The 17492-nt window shown below is 38.8% G+C and overlaps 1 protein-coding gene across 18 annotated transcripts in view; it reads right to left on the bottom strand.

Annotated features, from left to right (window-relative positions):
* Positions 1-3718: 3718 nt before the first annotated feature.
* Positions 3719-17492, bottom strand: part of ATE1 (arginyltransferase 1) — a 102928-nt gene continuing 89154 nt past the window's right edge. For 11 of the 18 annotated variants that reach the window (XM_084846034.1, XM_084846035.1, XM_084846027.1 and 8 more), the window contains 2 exons: positions 15448-15568; positions 3719-5003 (listed from right to left, as the gene is read on the bottom strand). In XM_084846034.1, the coding sequence (XP_084702160.1) occupies positions 4825-5003; positions 15448-15568 (300 nt within the window). In that variant the 3' untranslated portion in view covers positions 3719-4824. Of the gene's footprint in view, positions 5004-6299; positions 6471-15447; positions 15569-17492 lie in introns of those variants that run through there. The other 7 variants (XM_084846040.1, XM_084846043.1, XM_084846042.1 and 4 more) reach the window with 5 other exon arrangements.

The following is a 17492-nucleotide window of genomic DNA, read 5'->3' as shown; positions in this document are numbered from 1 at the left end:
CCAGTAGCTGGGGAACAACAACGGGCTTCCCAGAGGCATCTGGATGGTCTCTATGGGAAACAAGATGCTAGGCTACATAGGTCTAGTCCTTATACATACAACCCATGAGCCAGTATAGCTCAATAGTGCATGTTGGAATTCCTTGTCTGTGCTGAGACACAGCAATCGTATGCCCAGCTCCATTCCACTCCACCCAAGGATCAAGATATCATGATCCTACAGTAGACAGACACCTATGCTTCACTTTACACTAATATCACATTTTCATAGTGTTGGTTGTAATTATAAGGCCTTAGAGCAGGGATGGGAGACCTGTGGTCCTCCAGTTGTTGCTGGATTCCAACTCCCATTGCCCTCGACTACTAGCCATGCTAGCTGGGGCTGATGGGAGTTGGAGCTCAACATCTAGCCCATAGGACACAAATCTACATATACTAATTTATCTCTGTATATGCACATTTAGAAATAATTTATTTAAGTTTCATAGGAGGCAAAGCTAGCCAATTAATTTCTCATCCAAATAATTTCAAATAAAATGAATTCTTCAATTAATTTGCCCCCTGACCTAGATCATCCCAAAACAGTGGCATGGGTTTTTTTTAAATGTAAGCTTAATTGCCATGTGGTGGTGTGGGGGAGGGGGTGTTGCAGCAAATGGGGAGATTTAAGTCTTCCCTTCCCCAGCTACAATCACTGTTGAATCTGGGGCCCTGGGAAATAGATTCAGGGCTGGAGCCTCATGGGAACTGGGCAAAGCCATATAGGAGAACTGGCAGAGCCCAAATGTCTATGTGCCTAGAAGCTCTTTTCCTTAAATCTGAATTCAGTGAGAGCATCTTAATATACACCTTTTTCTCTTCTTTTGAAAACCTATTCTGTCTTTCCTTCCTATAAAGCATGAAGCTATTCTAGGTTTCCGTCCTGAATCCATTTTTTTCAGATTTCCTTTTTATTTGCTTCCCTTCTTTTTGCACACACTCCCTTACTCTTCCTATTGTGTATTAGTTAATCACAGAAGGTGATCCTAAGGACAGGTCAATATGTTTTAAAATTTAGTGACAGTGCCTGCTAATTTTAGGCAATTTATAAATAAATATGATTAAGACAATAGCAGTTACATAAGGCAGTTTTAGGGATGAATCCTTCTCCTTAGAACAGGTTCCTGGACTACTATGGCATAGACAATGCCTTGAAAATATAGATATATATATAGAGAGAGAACAAAATGACCATTTTAAAAAGTGCTGATTCATAAAAACAGTACAACTCCTCTGTTGAAGAGTTATTGTTCTAAGGTAGAGAAACACATAATTAAAAGAGATTATAGCTATTGGATTCCTCATATGTTGAGGAAATGAGGCCACAATGAGAAATATCAGGAAGAAAATTACACGTCAGATGTATGTATAAATCCTTCAACTAAAGGAAGCCATAATGCATTTTAACTGAATGCTGTCCATTTCTGCTTCCATTTTGAATACATCAAGTAGTGTATACATAAATTAGGAGGGAAAACTCAGCTTGCTTGAGTTGCACAGTGCTCTCAGGCACTTCCAGTGTTCCAAACAACGGCAGGAGAGGCGGCACAAGGAGCTCTTGGGTTCCATCTGAAGATGGTAGATGTCCATTTTCCACACAGAAAGATGCATATTTTCTGGATGTAGGAATGGATCATGCTTTCCCTGACCCACCTTTGGCTGAGACACGGACATATGTCACTTTTTTCTCTCTACAGCTTCTATCGCATGCCTAGATTTCTTTGTAATTTGTGAGTATCCCCTCTTAAAGGTCACAGTGTGGAGTGCATTAAGATGTCCTGCTGAAAGAACAATTGGATAAAAATCTGCCTAGAAGAACTTCATTCAAAATTAATTTATGAATCATCCAGGTCTGCAATGGCTTGACTGCTGAGCAGCAGGAACTCTTTGGGATCAGCTTTTGTGAACAAGTACAGAGTATGGCCCAATACTGATCTCAGTTCTGAACATGAATTGTATCGAAAACAAAACAGGTGAATCGAGACCAGAGATGGGCAACTTGTGGCCCTCCAGATGTTTTGGCTTACAACTGCTATGATTCACCATTGGCTATGCTGACTAGAGTTGATGGGAGTTGTGGCCCTCCAGATGTTTTAGCCTACAAGTTGATCACCCCAGTCTAGACCTTAACCTAGAACAGGCAGATCATACAACTTAGAGCAGCTGTCAAAAAATTCCATGAATATAAACATCCCATCAATAAAACTGTGTTTTAGTTTATATATTTTATAAAGTATGCTTTATAAAATTTGTGTTGTAGACCACACCATGTTGTAGTATGAGATGGTATTCTTGCTTTATAAGTAAAATTACTCAAGTAACTATACTCAGAGAAAAGACTTCAGAATAGCTCTAGATGTATACGCCTTGGGAAGGGTGAGCTCTGTAATTTTGAAGGACACAATCCATCAGGTCCTCTTCAGCAGAGGGGCTTGTACAGGAGAAACTCCTCTGGTTTGTGTTCAGTACCCATAACGACATCATCACATTTTACACTGACAAGAATAAATCCAAAATGTGGAAATAACGAATGGATCTTCATCTTGCAAGACCAAGAACAGGAACAGAACAGAAAGGCATCCACAGCATGAGGACTTCAGAACAGTATGTTTTGTTTAAGGTTTAATATGGAATTCCACATTAAGTGACAGCTGTATTCTCATGGTCCTCTTTGTCAGGCAGATGTTCACATTGGGAAGTTAGAAGAAAAAACCTGAAGGGTCTAGCTATCACATCTATTTTATCACACTATTTTAAAGTTATGGATATCTTAACATCATAGGTTAGATCAATTCTTAATCATACTTAAGTAGATCCATTGGAATTAATGGAACTTAAGGTAGTCATGACTAACTCAAGTCCCATTGATTAAAATGGGTCTACTCTAAGTATGACTAAGTCTGGATCCAATCTAAAATCTTGCTTTAGACATGGAATGATAGGCTGTGAAATGATTACAGAGATCCTTCTTTTGGAATGTCTGGAAAATCAAGATTCTAAAATCTCAGGAAGAGCCTCCATGGATAGAGGAGGTTCTACTCTGCAGATAGTCAGAGAGCCAGTGTGGTGTAGTGGCAAGAGTGTTGGACTAGGAGCTGGGAGATCCGGGTTCTAGTCCCCACTCGGCCATGGAAGCTCACTGGGTGACTTTGGGCCAGTCACAGACTCTCAGCCCAACTCACCTCACAGGGTTCTTGTTGTGAGGATAAAATGGAGAGGAGGAGGATAATGTAAGCTGCCTTGGGTTTCTTGCAAGAGGAAAAAAGGCGGGGTATAAATGCAATAAATAAATAAATAGTCAGCCTCCAAGTGTAAAAGGTGGTAAGGACAGCAAGTGTGTGTGTGTGGGGGAGAACTAGCGCATTCATCCCTGCTCCCCCTTCTCATGTGTAGAGCTTACATGTGAGAAGGATACGGCTAGAGTGTACATATACGTCTTCACAGGGGACAGACTTCAGTATCTCTTTCCTAGTTTCTCCACAACAGTGATCAGTACTGTTCTGGCAACATGTTTAGTAAAGCAGATACGCATTGCAGCAGTATGATGTAGAGCCCACTACTATGCACGAGAATTTCAAATGCATTACTGGATTCCTATGGCCTGTTCTAGCAGACAGTGACACAAAAATGGATAAAGGCTGTCTATGAAAATGGGTGTACAACAGAATTCATAACAAATACTCCTGTTAAATTTGTTTATTTTATCATTTTAATGAAATTCAGAAAGCTAATATGAGTGACATCAATCGTTCTGGATATCCAGCAAAAACAGCCGTAGTAGGTACAATTCCATTCTACTGATACATTTGTGTTTTGATTGTTTTGTTTTAAAAAATAGTACTCCTTAATGTCAAAGTGTTTGGGGGTTTGTTTGTTTTTGTTGGAAATAGAATTCAACAATTTTGCAATGAACACAAATAGGCATTAAGAATACAAAACAACAACAATCAAAACTGGGATGGACATAAAGATGTTACTTCATCCAGCTGACTTAAAGTAATCTCTTTGGCAATTTGACCCCAATCCTATGCTTGACTTCAATTCCAACATTTCCCCAAGTACCAATTACAAAAATCATCTCAAATCTCCAAGTTCCTTAGTATTTCGAGACTAGTATAGACAGTATTTAAAGCAACCATAATTTTTTTTTTGCAGTGAATCTCCAATAATCTACAGTGCATAGATTTACATTAGATGGCTTTATGGTATGTCATATAGGATAGATTCTATAAACCAGGTCCACATTGTAAAAGAATTTGTTTTTTTCCACTGAATTCAATAGAACAAACACAGCCTTAATTCCAAGCACCCTAGTTTAATTGGGTTCCGGAATAATATTAGCATGCAGCTGCATATTTAGTCCTCCTATAACAGTGAAAGAAGATATTAAATTTGTGGAATTACATACATTTCATTGCAGCTTTCATACATTTCTGCACCCAAGTGACTTTAAATATTCTCCCTAATAGGTATCTACAAAACCCTACAGAAAAAAATATGTTCCCATCACTTATGCACTTCACACCATTTCTCAGAAAGCAAGGAAGGGATTAGGATTATCAAATAAAACAAAAGATCATTATATTCTGCCAGACCCTTGATATAAATGGCCAAAAATGGTATTTCTTTGTAAGATAAGCCAATGTATAAATTTCCTATGAGCATAAAGAAATACTTTATGTGTCTCTATTTTCAATAGGCATATCAACATCAAACTGCAGGGCTATACAATCCAGCAGTAGTGCAATAAGGTATCGTTGCAAAGAACACCCACAGAATGAACACCTCAGCTTCTAAAAAGCAACATATGCTCTGAACATGCCTGTCCCACCAGAGTTGCATATTGGCGAACACTTTCTTCATCACTTGGCCCCTTCCGCCTTCTCTTATACACACTGTAATGCATAGCTGTTCTCTTGTGGAGAATCCAAACTCGGTCTAGTTCCTTCACATTCCCTTCATCAGCTGTAAATGGAAAAAGACTCATTAACGCAGTGGCCAAATGCACAGGGAACACATTATATTTTCCTGTTGGTGGTAAAAGTGGTGATGTCTAACTGTACAAGGCAACAGCCTTATTTTCAGGAAGTACATAATCTGGTGAAATTTTAAGAAACAAAGTTCTGCTTAACTATTAAGGAGGTGACTTCAAATACTGGGGTGTGGATTTTGGTTGCTCTTCAAAGCTCAAGGGTGAATGGCATCGTTTGGGGATATCATAATCTTGCACCAAGAACTTTTTAAACTTTCTACAAAATATATCACAGGTCCCTCTGAGTAAGCCCTACGCAGGTCTTGCCCATGTGAAAGAATCTAGATATAACGGAAAACCTATTTTTTCAGTATTGTTACTAAAAAGCAGGTACACTATGGCAGATTTAAATGGCAGTTAGGAAATAAAACCAATTTTCCTAGTGAACTCATTCAAAATCTTTCTTTCTTTGTAATCAGCCATGTTTGGCATCTGATTGAAATGGTTTGGGGAAGAATAAATTCCTGCTGCAATGCTACATCATCTTTGAGAATTCTTTCAAAACTACAATAGAGAATATTTATTAATGTAAGCTTAGGGTGCATAGGAAAGGAGCTCAAAGTCACAAAAATGTCTACTCTAAATCCATTAATAATAACTGAAAAATAAGCTCACCTGGAATGGTGTCTGCATGCTATTTCCACAACACATTAAAACCTAACATTTGAAGCTGGTATTATTTAAAGTTGGCTGAAAATCCACACCAGGGTCACACACTTTTATTTGAAGTCACTCTTCATTATTTCTGAATAAAGTGATATTTCTAGTTTTGCATTTATCACTTTGCTGATAAAGTACATTTATCAGCAAGGTGGAATAAGCTAAACACTTGATAATTTACTGAACACTGTCAGGTAGGTGAAAGTTGCTGTGCAGTCATTATCTGGTAGTGGGAAAATGGTTGTGTAATAAAAATTGCATCTGTCAGTATGAAGAGCTCAGACTCAAAAAGATTCTGATATCCTCCCAAACCTTCTTTTGTAATAGAACATTACAGATACTTGAAAATCTTGTACATTTGTAAGCATTTCCAAACTGCTTCAGTGCTGATATCTATAAGCACAATCATTAGATTGACCAACATCTATTAAGTTTGTCTAGATGATTGTATCTTATCAGACATAACAGCAACGGGAAGAATCAGTAGTCCTGTGGTGCACGGCATGCTGAAACTTACTTCTCCATTAACAGTCACTGGCAGTCTCTTTACATACAACCAAGTCACAGAACACTGGTTTGGCTTGTTTACCGCTTTTTGAAATCCATTATCCTTTTGAAGTGTAGGCAATTTTTCTGCAGCGTTCTATCAGGGTTGTATTTTTTCTTTTACCAGCAATACCATTCATTGGTGCCATTTCCATTCTTTAGGGACATTTTGCAAAGGATGTTTTCAAGTTCAGCTCAAGATGGGACATAACCATAAAGTGAGTTTAGTTTCTTAAAAGGAAGCGGAAGACTTATATTTACAACACCTTTAGGCAGAATATTAGTTGCAACCTGAACAGTTCTGGCACCAATTCGCATCTTTAAACAAACACCCTCACAGAGACCTTATTTCAGGTCTGCTCGTTACTTTTCAATCTCATTCCTTTTATTCAACACTGAAACCCGATACTGGAAGAACATTCCTTACCATACCTTGTTCCTGTACATCAACCTTATTTAGTTGCCTATATTCTCCATGCCAGACTTCAGTTTGGTGACACTGACTGAACATCAAACTATGCATACATTTTTCTCTCATCAGAGACAGAAATAATTCATACCTGTGCTGGAAACAGAACCTTCTTAGGTTCTGATTTCAGCACAGTAATAGTTTGTACAGTGAATAATCACAGGATTTTCACTTAGCTACCCAAACTACAGATTTGTCTCTGTTTGGGTTCTGGGCATATCCCTGAAGTATAAAAGTAGATCAGAAAGCCTCCGTAAAACCCTCCCCCCTCCCCAACCAATCACAGTAAAAAGTAAAAACTTACTTTTTGAAATAATAATGATCTAATTTCAGAGCTTAGAAAAGACAGCTATTCTGGGATTATAGTTTTTTGTTTTTTTAAAGAGCAGAAAACCCAGAAAGAAAACACTGGGGTTTTTTTAAACACACACACACACTGATGTAACTTCAAAGAAGCACGAAAGCAACTACATAAAAATCATGGCCACAGTGTCATAGATATTTTGGCTGGTTCCCCTTCACAGAATATAACTAATCAAAGTCAAAACAAAAAATATTTTCCCTCAAATCAGAACCTATTTACAACAAAATGGGGCATGGCATTGCAGGTGAACATCTCTATCCTCCCTCCCGCTTTAATTTGAGCTATAACTTTCTAGAACTCAAACCAGAACTAGTTTTTACTGTCAGAGCTCCCAACCAAAAACACATCAAGTAATAAATAGCCTCTCTATGTTAGTAAAGTACCTATTTTTACTCAAACTCCATACAAAAGCAATTTCCAGGCTTTTTTCTGTTAAGACACCTGTGGTAAATGCAAACAGCTAATTAGAGTTCACTGCACCCTTTCTCTATGACTCGACCTCAGGGCAAGGAAAGAGTAGATACAAATTTCGAAAACTGATTTTAAAAGGCTGTTTGGGACTCTGAGCCACTTTGTCGAGATCCTCTGGGAAATTTCTAGTCACCAATGGTGACATATTATTCACAAGCCTGACTTATCTGGGTGTTCTCTCTCCCTCTACCCCCTCACACAGACACAGCAATCTCTACTATATACAGTATACTTTCTCTACACTTGACCATATTAAGAAACATTGCAAGTTTTGATACAATCTTCCAGTGCAATGTGAGAAATGCAGCCATTTGAATGCTACAAGCCATGTCTCTTATGTTGCTGGAGGAATGACAGAAGCCATAATAACAGTAATTAACCAAATATATGAGAAGTTAGTGGTCATTTGGTAGGAAAAGTTAATAATATTCTATTTGAACCATAGCAATAATTAACACCAGACACTGCAAAGGTCACATTGATTTTGAAAATAAGTTCAAAGATATGTAAGATACACAGAATGTTCAGTACTTTAAAAAGTTATAAATTGATTAGATCACTTTTTAAAAGTAGTTGTTTAGCTCTAGACTTTTACAATAGTATGTCACAGAAATGTAAATTTAGGAGTAAACTGTGTGATCAAAAACCTGCTATTAAAAACTACTTATCAAAGTATGATTTATGCTGTCTGTCAAAGAGAGCCTTTTCAGTGTGGTTTTAAGTCAACGCTAAAGTAACCTCAGATATATCTTTAAGTTTTTACAAAGAGCAAGTAAGGACCTCTGTCACCACAATAGCACGAGTAATTTAGTCAATTTGAAGCTGACTATTGTTCTAGTGCCAAAAGTCATCCAGTGGAGAAAAATATTCACTTTATTCATTTTAACCCTTAAACAGGATGTAATTAACTGGTTTTAACGAAACATAAGAACCAAATGGGCTCTGCTGCTGTTTAAAGAAGGAACTGTCGTGACAAATGAGCGAGACACATATCTCAATTATAACAACCATGGAACTAACATTTCTATTCAAGAAAACACCATTGGACCCACCAATATCAAATTTACAAAGTTTTATATGTTGACACCTCACCATAGTGGCCACTATGATGCACGCCATAATGCAAAAACAAGTGGTCTCCGTCCAATTAGGGACGCAGTGATTATTTTGAAAGGAACCTCGCAACTGATGTGATGAACTGCTTGTGTGCAATTATGGAGATATGGCCTCCTTCCCTCTGCAGTTGCAAGCATGCCAGGTAATGTTCTCAAGTGGCAAATATATTGCATTGCCTTTCTCCACTCCCTATCAAACATCTGAGAAAGGGTTATTCCCCAGAAGAGTCACTTTTGTCCAGTTTTTGGAATGAAAAGCCTTCTAGTCTTCAGACAAAGTACAGGACTTGAAAATGAAGTGGTGCATTTCTCCTTCAACAGCTTCTCAAACATCTTAAAAAACCAAGTTTTACAGCAGTCCTACTCTCCAACAACTGCATCAGAAGCTTCCATGAAAGCTTAAGGTTGAATTAATTTAGGCAAGTTAAAAATCTATTTTGTCTACATAATCCTTTCAAGTATTTCTGCAAGACTGGTAACCCAGTTCCATGGATCTGTCATGACTTTGCATTGCTGCTGGATATAAAACCTATGCCTGGAAAACTGAGCAGGATTGGCTGGCTTCAATAAGCTGGCATTGGTTCCCCCCGCCCCCCCATCCTTATCACATCACACTTCCCTTTGACTTTGGTTTGGATCCAGATTTAGGTGCACTTCAACTGGGCTTGCAGAAGCTGACTTCTCTGCCTCTTCCTGCCCCTTCCCACCACAGTCCCTCCAGCCCCTTAAAAAGGCTATATAGAAGACTGGGTAAACCTCCAGAATGGGACAGGCTATGGTGCCTGGAGAAGTGGGGGATGCCCAAAAATTGGGTGGGAATGTCTGCTTCCACCAGCCCAGTCTCACATGACTAAATCTGGATGAAATCCACTTGCTCTGTGGATTTCACCTGGCTGAAGCTATTTTACTGCTCTGGACTAAGGATACCACCACCAACACCCTCCGTTTTGTATACATTGGATGAGGTGGAGAGATTGTGTTTCCACCTTGGCAGCTTTCCTAATGACAGCTTAATCTAGACAAGTTACCAGAATAAAGGAAAGGCATCTTGGCTCCATCCTCTTGTGTGAAATAGGGGGAAAGGTGTTGCAATAAAGACAATAGGGGCACTTGCCTCTCCATCTCAGATCATGTTGCCCCAAGGAACTGGACAAGGATAAGATTGTGTCCCTCCTACTGTATTCTCTTAGAATGGGACTTCTGGAATTCTGCCACCCCAAGCACTGCCTATTAGATTTGGTGAGCCCTATTATTGGCTTAAAGCGAGCACAGAGAATAGCACAACTTCCCCTGCATGGAATAACCATGTCAATACAGTAAAAGGACTAGGAATGGGAGAGAAATTCATTTGGTTCATGTTTCAGTGTGAATTTACCAAATCTGCAGTTCCTGAACTTAAACACAAACTGGAACACAGTTCGCTGTCTTCAGCAACTACCCTCATAAAAAGCACAACTGAACCACACCAATGGAACAAAATTGATGATTGCTCTTCTGCCAGCAGCAGGGCCAGCCTGCTACCAGTGCCAAGAGACAAGCTGTTTCACATGCTGACTCCATAATACTTATGGTAGCAGATTACCAGATTCATGTCAACCCAGCGCTGAGCCAACTATAGGAAGTCACAGGGACCTCCTTCCCACAAAAGCACAAAGTATCTATAAGAATGCCTTACAATTATCCCTGTGCAGGCATACACATTAGAAGCATTAGGCTGAAATCAGTCAGTCATCTTTCATCCTGGTGGAATGTACAGCTCTGTAATTTTAAAGTGATCTTTAGACCTTTCTACATACTTTGTTTCCCAAGAAATGCTTTAGAAGCAATTCCTGTGAAAGCATACACATTGAACACATTACGCTGATGCTGGTTTCCATGTGATTTTTTTTTTCAAAGTAGATCCAGGAAGAGAAGCTGGCAGGAATTTGAAATCTTATGAAGTTACTATAACATATTTACTTTTACACACACACACATACACTCTCACACTCATTTTATTTAGAGGAAGACCAGCTATTAACAAACATTAACATATTTGTGCTTGAAGAACAGACATTCATTGTTTAGATAATGATGTTCTTTTCTGTCTGCTAAATCTTACAGCATAGCTAAAATTATTTAACAAGGTCAGTGACTCAAAATTTCACCTACCTATTAGCATTTTCCTTCACATACTAGAAGTGGAGTTGACAAATTTGTTTGGATTCAGCTCATTAGCACTATCTCTACTGTTTAAACATATTTTATGATCAAGGATCATGCTGGATTATGAACTTCAATTGCCTTCAAGTGTTTATAAAGTTAATTAAAAACAGATGCAAGCTCCAAAATGTTAAAAGCTGAAGCGATTGCTGGGAATAATCAACACAATTTCCCCCTTTGTAACATGTAGAGCAAGAACCTTTAGCCATGGTAACTGTAGAGACATAAGCCTGTTTTACAGCTTTTATTTCTTTCATTGAATGTCTGCTTCCTATACACACTCATCACAAGGAAACAAGCATTACACACTAACATTGTTCATCCAACCATCCTGTATCAGAAATAAATCTACAAGTGTCCTACTGAAAAGCAATGTATTCTTAAGTCATTTGGGTTACAATCCAGCCCCATTAAAATACATGGAGGTTTTGCTGCTGACTTCAACAAGTATATTTATTGATTTCTATACCTCCCGATAGCTGAAGCTCTCTGGGTAACAGCATGTATCTTGAGCTTATATTTGACTATATACACACAGAGCTCTATATATTCCTTCTCTAAACTACCAAATGACATTTATCTTTTTATGGAGAAGAGAAAAATAAAATGGAAATCATAAAATTAGGGCTTCCTATGTCTTCTGAAATCCCACAGAATAGTTTATTCAGTGGATCATATTGACTTGTTTCAGCATTTCAGCATTATGGCAGTAGATCATACTTTAAAGCCTTATATCATGGCTACACAATCTTCAAAGAATTGAATATCTTTGTGTGGTGATTCTTTTTCATCTTGAAGATATGAATGACTGAGGTTTGTTGCGGTTTTTGCAGATGGTTGAGACTGCAATGAATCTCTCCTTCTACTGCATCTAATGTAAATTTAAAAGTTCAAGAACATCACAATGTAATAACTCTCTGGGATCTAGTTCAGCATCCACAGTGACCAGTTAGATGCCTCCAGATAGCTAGCAAACAGGGGGATAAGCTGACAGTCCTTACCCCACTGATGCTCTCCAGTAACTGGTATTCAATAGTATACTGCCTCTAAACCTGCAAGTGTTAGCTCAGGGAACACCTTCCCCAAAGCTTAAGATCAGCTAAGAAGGCCTTGCTTCAAGTTTCAACTTACAGAGAAACCAGACTAGCTTTCACAAGCAGCAAGGCCTTGTCTGTCCCAGCTCCAGAAATCTGGAACACCATTCTATGGCCTGTTCATGCATCTGCATCACTCATGACTTTCTGGAGGCAATTCTGTTTTACTGTGCTTTCGTGAATTTGTTTAATGCTGCTTTGTTTAATGCTGCTTGACTGTTGATCTTTTTATGGTTTTATTGTTGGCTTTTAGGTTTGATGTTGATATTTTTATGATCTGTACACTACTGAAAAAAGCTTCATCAATCTCACCCCTAACATTCATAAGTGAATAAACCTCAGATGCAAGAAACCTTTGGGAAGCAATCTCTATTGCCTGCTTTTAGCAGAAGCAAAATAGACAACAAAGAGATCCACAGTATTTTATCAGTTTCCTGAAATCCATGAACTCAGGCTTTCCAGTTCTACCATAGTCTTATTGGGCTCACTGAAAGGTCAGACAATGGTCCTTTTCATATATAAAACTGTTTTCACACCTAGAATTACAGAGTAAAGGTTAGGCTCCTTCACCTTAGCCTTAAAGGGAACAGATTAATCTAGCTGAAAAGTCTTTGTTCGCCAAGCTCTCTACATAGTTACAGCACATTATTAGAAGTAGGAAGTCCAAATGTAAGTTCTCTTACTGGAACTGGTACAGGAAGGATGGCATATCCAAATGACATAGAAGAATCTCAAACGCCTGTCTCCGAATGCCTCAGGGTTGGTCCTACCATTAGGCAGAGTGAGGTAGCTGCCTCTGACAGTTAATTTGGGGTATCATGAAAGGCCAAGCAATTGTTACTTACTTAGTCTTATTACTGTATTTTTACTACCAAGCAGAGAGACAGAGAGAGACAGAGAGAGAGAAATGCTTGTGGTATGTGAACCAGGAAATAACCTATCCAAGCATTGACAGGGTTCTCCCTGTGATTGATATTGAGAGAGAGAGAGAGAGAGAGAGAGAGAGAGAGAGAGAGAGAGATGGTGTGTGTGTGTGCGTGTGCGCGCGTATGTGTGTCTTGTCTTCCTTCATCCTCCTTTTCGAGCCATACCATTCCAATCTCCCATCTACTCGGTTTGCAGTTTTTTCCCCCTCTCAAACAAGTCCGCATTCTGTGGCGACTGAGCCTTCGTTGGGCTGTTCCCACCCCCCATTAAGCTAATTTTGACCCTTTGGGTGCTCTGTAGCAGCTCTGGATGCATTATTTAAAAAAATAAAATTGTAATTCTAACTGCCCCCCATGTCCTGGTTTCGGCACCCACCGGCAGAATCCAGGGGTGGGAATGGCCCGCAGACCTCCCAAAGTTCCCCAACCCTGCCTTAGGTTTTTTTCCTAAAGATGTTTCTGTACTCCTGCAAATCTCAGGTTACCCCGCAGGTCAGCAGATACCTCCATTGTGTGGATGATGCTGTTTTGACTATATTTGCATGAGCAAGATAAGGTTTGAACTGGAAGTAGAGCGAATTATGAATTATGTGCACCAGCTATGCTGAAGAATTTCTCTTTCTTTACTGGTAGCTTGGTTTTTAGCATTCTTTAGTTGGCTGTTCAAAATACGTTTTTAAACACTGAGAATGGAAAACTGTACAGTTTAAACCCATTACACGAAAAGAATGTTCATCAGTTGCAACTATAATGAAACATACATCCCAACACACCATTCTGGAGGAATGACTTATGGGGTGGCCTGAAGAACTCATATTAAAAGTATCACTTTGGATGAGGAAAAATAAAGAAGATCAACGTACATTTCAGAGGATAGCCAACAAGTACAGCCAATAGAATAAGTAGCTCCTCTATCCAACCCCCCTCTGGTAGTGTGATGAAAAAAATAATTATTTTTGAAATATTTTCTTGCTGTAGAAAATTTAAGACAAGTTGAAGACTTCTAGTGGTAGTTCACAGCTATAGATGCAAGAAAAACATAAACTCCCTCCTCTTAGCTGCTGAGCTCTGGCTAATACTTTATAAACTGAGAAGTCTATTGTGCTAAATTATGAACTATTACAGTATGATACCTACAGGCCTTGTTATGGATAACCAGTTCATTTGAAACAGAACATACCATTGTCTGTCTGACATGATGTTTATACTCACTGTATTTTAATTAAAGAGCTTATTTTACTGACAACTGTAAGGAGGTGTTCTGCAGGAAACTGGCCCTGGAATGGAGCACTGCTTCCTTAAAGCCAGCAGCTACACAAACCTCAAATGACTGTAGCTCACAGCAGGCCTTCTGCTGTTCAGCATGTAGCTATGTTTTAATTTCCTTAAACCACAGGACACAGGTCTGAATTCAGATTGTGTCTCAGCTGATGTATCCAGTATGAATGGAGGTGCAGATTTTTAAAGTTTATCATTTCAGATAGGTATACTTATGAGATTTCATAGTCTTTAGGCTAGTGTTGCCCCCCCCCCCCCAATAATGCTACCATCTTTGGCGCTTTGCTCATTCTGCCAGTATTCTATAGACCATTTATTAAAAGCAGCACAACTTCTTTCTCTTTTCTTAGGCAAGGGCAAGTTGAACAATTTCTTATCTTGAACCCATTCATCCGTTTTCCAGTTTATGATACCTTCTACACTTCCTGTAATGTCTTCTCAAGTTCTGTACTACTGTGCTGCCATTATTTTCATTTCAGAATAGATTCAGATTTTACATGTCAATGGAAGTAAAATCGCTCCCGAGACTGGTGCTACTCAAGGCAAATTTCATGATATACAATTCTTTGATTGACTCTAGGCAGCACAGCAAATTCATATCTTTATTTATTTATTTATTTATTTATCCATTTATATTTAATGGATAAATTCTTCAGAGCCAAGCAAGCATCTTTCATGTTTGCATGAAGAACCATTTAGTTTTATATATAGAAAACAGTTGACACACAGAAATTAAGGTTTTGTCCAAAGGACAGTGCCTAAAAAGGTCTCAAATTTAAAAACAAACCTTGTATGGAACAAATATGGCCTTTCATATAGCATTGGCATTGTTTGATACTGTAAGATTGTGACTGGGCTTATATAGTCGGCAGGGATAAATGCTGAAATAGTGTAATGGCAGAGTGACAGAGTCTTCTGCCTCCTACGTCCGCGCACAAGCTCCAATGGTGCCTACCCTTTCACAGCAATGCAACATTATGCAGATGACAGTTTGTGCAATTTGGGAGATAAAAATTACTGCAAGGTGTATTTCCATGGAGGGATCAGTTCATATGGGAAATTATCTGTGAACGTCGGGGGGGGGGGGGGCTATCACCATTCCAACACTAGTCTCTGGTGAATCTATGAACTGGAACACTGGGTTTGTAGGATGACTTAGAATTGGAGTGGGTATATAAACACTATTTATAGTGAAATAGACTCAACCTACATTATACTAGTAGGAGCCAGCAAACAAAAATTATATACCAACCTGCTTTTAAGTCCTGATTGAAACGAGAATATTTTGAATGCTCAAGGGAAGGCAGGCACTGCTCAATGGGTACCCAGACATATGTCTCTGGACACAATAACTCAGAAGGTCTATACTGGCCCTAGAAAAAGAGGAGAAAGAAATAGCATGCCAATTTTAAAAGGTCGAACCCAAACAACTCCAAATGTTTTTTGCTCCAGATCATCTGCAGTAGTGACAGAAAATCCTAAACAATATAATCCAGCCACAACACACAATGACAGACACACAATTTCTCCAACATATACGTATGACTTTTCAGTTGATGTCCCTCCTCCCCCACCTTTTTTATTTTAAAGATTAGCATTATGGTTTCATCATTAATTTTCTTGATCACGGATAGTTTTGCTGAATTGGTACAAGCATTGTACCTATTTTGAATCCCATTTTGCTGAATAGGTACAAGCACTGACACACACAGCACATTAAAATTAATTCATCTGACAGCGTTTTCTTTTAAGCAAATAGCTCAAAAATCTTTCGAACAGAACAGCCTTTAACTTGCTGTTAAATTTAATGTATTTGAGAACAAACAAATGTATAATTTTACTTCACCTGTCTTAATCATAAAGGTGAAGTTTCTGGCTGAAAGGTGTTTAAAATAGAAATAGAAGTTATTCTAAAAAGGAATACAAATGCTGAGAGATCTTGGGACACTTACATCACAATAGAAATACTTAGCAAGTATATAATGCTGTTTAATGTTAGAGTGCAACCCAACTTCCTGGTCACACTTAGAGGATTATTTGCGGAGTCAATGAAACTGGCACCCCCATTGATATACGAATATCATTCCCCAAAGGAAACCGTAATCCCTTCTTTAAACTTAAAGCTTCTTAACATACTAAACTTTTTCTATATGTCCACATGTAAATACACAGTTTACCATAAAGGCTGCCTGATTGTTTCAGGTCATGGATTCCCCACAAAACTCACCACGTTGATGTTAAATTAAACATCCTAAAAATGATTCTCTGTATAGGAAAATGTGAAACAGCCCTTCTTTTGTACTACAATCAGGTCAGTCACGCAAATCCAGAGAAGACAATTTGTGTGCAGAACATATTTCTAAACCATGTCCAGTTCACCCCTCTAGTGAAAGGTTGTTTTTTGGAGAAACACTGGCCACAGCTAACAATGGCAAAAATACATGTCTAACTGCACATTCAACCCTGTACTTTAGCATCATAAGAACATAAGAAGAACCGTGCTAGATCAGACCAAGGGTCCGTCTAGTCCAGCATTCTGTTCCCACAGTGTCCAACCACCTGCCCACATGAAACCCACAAAAAGGACATAGGTCCAACACCAGCCTCCTGCCCATGTTCCCCAGCAACTGGTGCATACAGGCATACTGCCTCTGATACTGGAGGTAGCATATAGCCATCAGAACTAGCAGCCATTGATAGACTTATCCTCCAAGAATTTGTCCAATCCCCTTTAAAAGACATCCAAATTGGTGGGCATCACTACATCTTCTGGAGGTGAGTTCCATAGTTTAACTATGTGCTGTGTGAGGAAATACTTCCTTTTATGTGTCCTGAATCTCCCACTAATTAGCTTCATGGGATGACCCCGGGTTCTAGTATTATGATAGAGGGAGAAAGACTTCTCCCTATCCACTTTCTCCACACCATGCATAATTTTGTACACTTCTATCATGTCTCATTTTTATCACCTCTTTTCTAAGCTAAACAATCCCAGATGTTGTAACCTTTTCTCACTGGGAAATTGCTCCAGCCCTTTGAACATTTTAGTTGCCCTTTTTGAACTCTACAATATCTTTTTAGGTGTGGTGACCAGAACTATACACAGTATTCTAAGCGTGGTCACATCATAGATTTGTACAAGGGGAGTATGATCTTGGAATTTTTCCCTTCGATTCCTTCCCTAGTTATGCCTAACATGGAATTTGTCTTTTTCACAGCAGCCACACACTGGGCGCAGGTACAGTGTATCAGATGCAGCTGCAAGCACAAAAGACTCCTGATGTTGAAACTCCTGGA

Source organism: Heloderma suspectum, chromosome 3 (assembly GCF_057233095.1).
Source record: "Heloderma suspectum isolate Gila_16-S chromosome 3, 16-S_ref, whole genome shotgun sequence".
Lineage (NCBI taxonomy): Eukaryota > Metazoa > Chordata > Lepidosauria > Squamata > Helodermatidae > Heloderma > Heloderma suspectum.
This window is presented reverse-complemented; position numbering and strand designations above follow the sequence as displayed.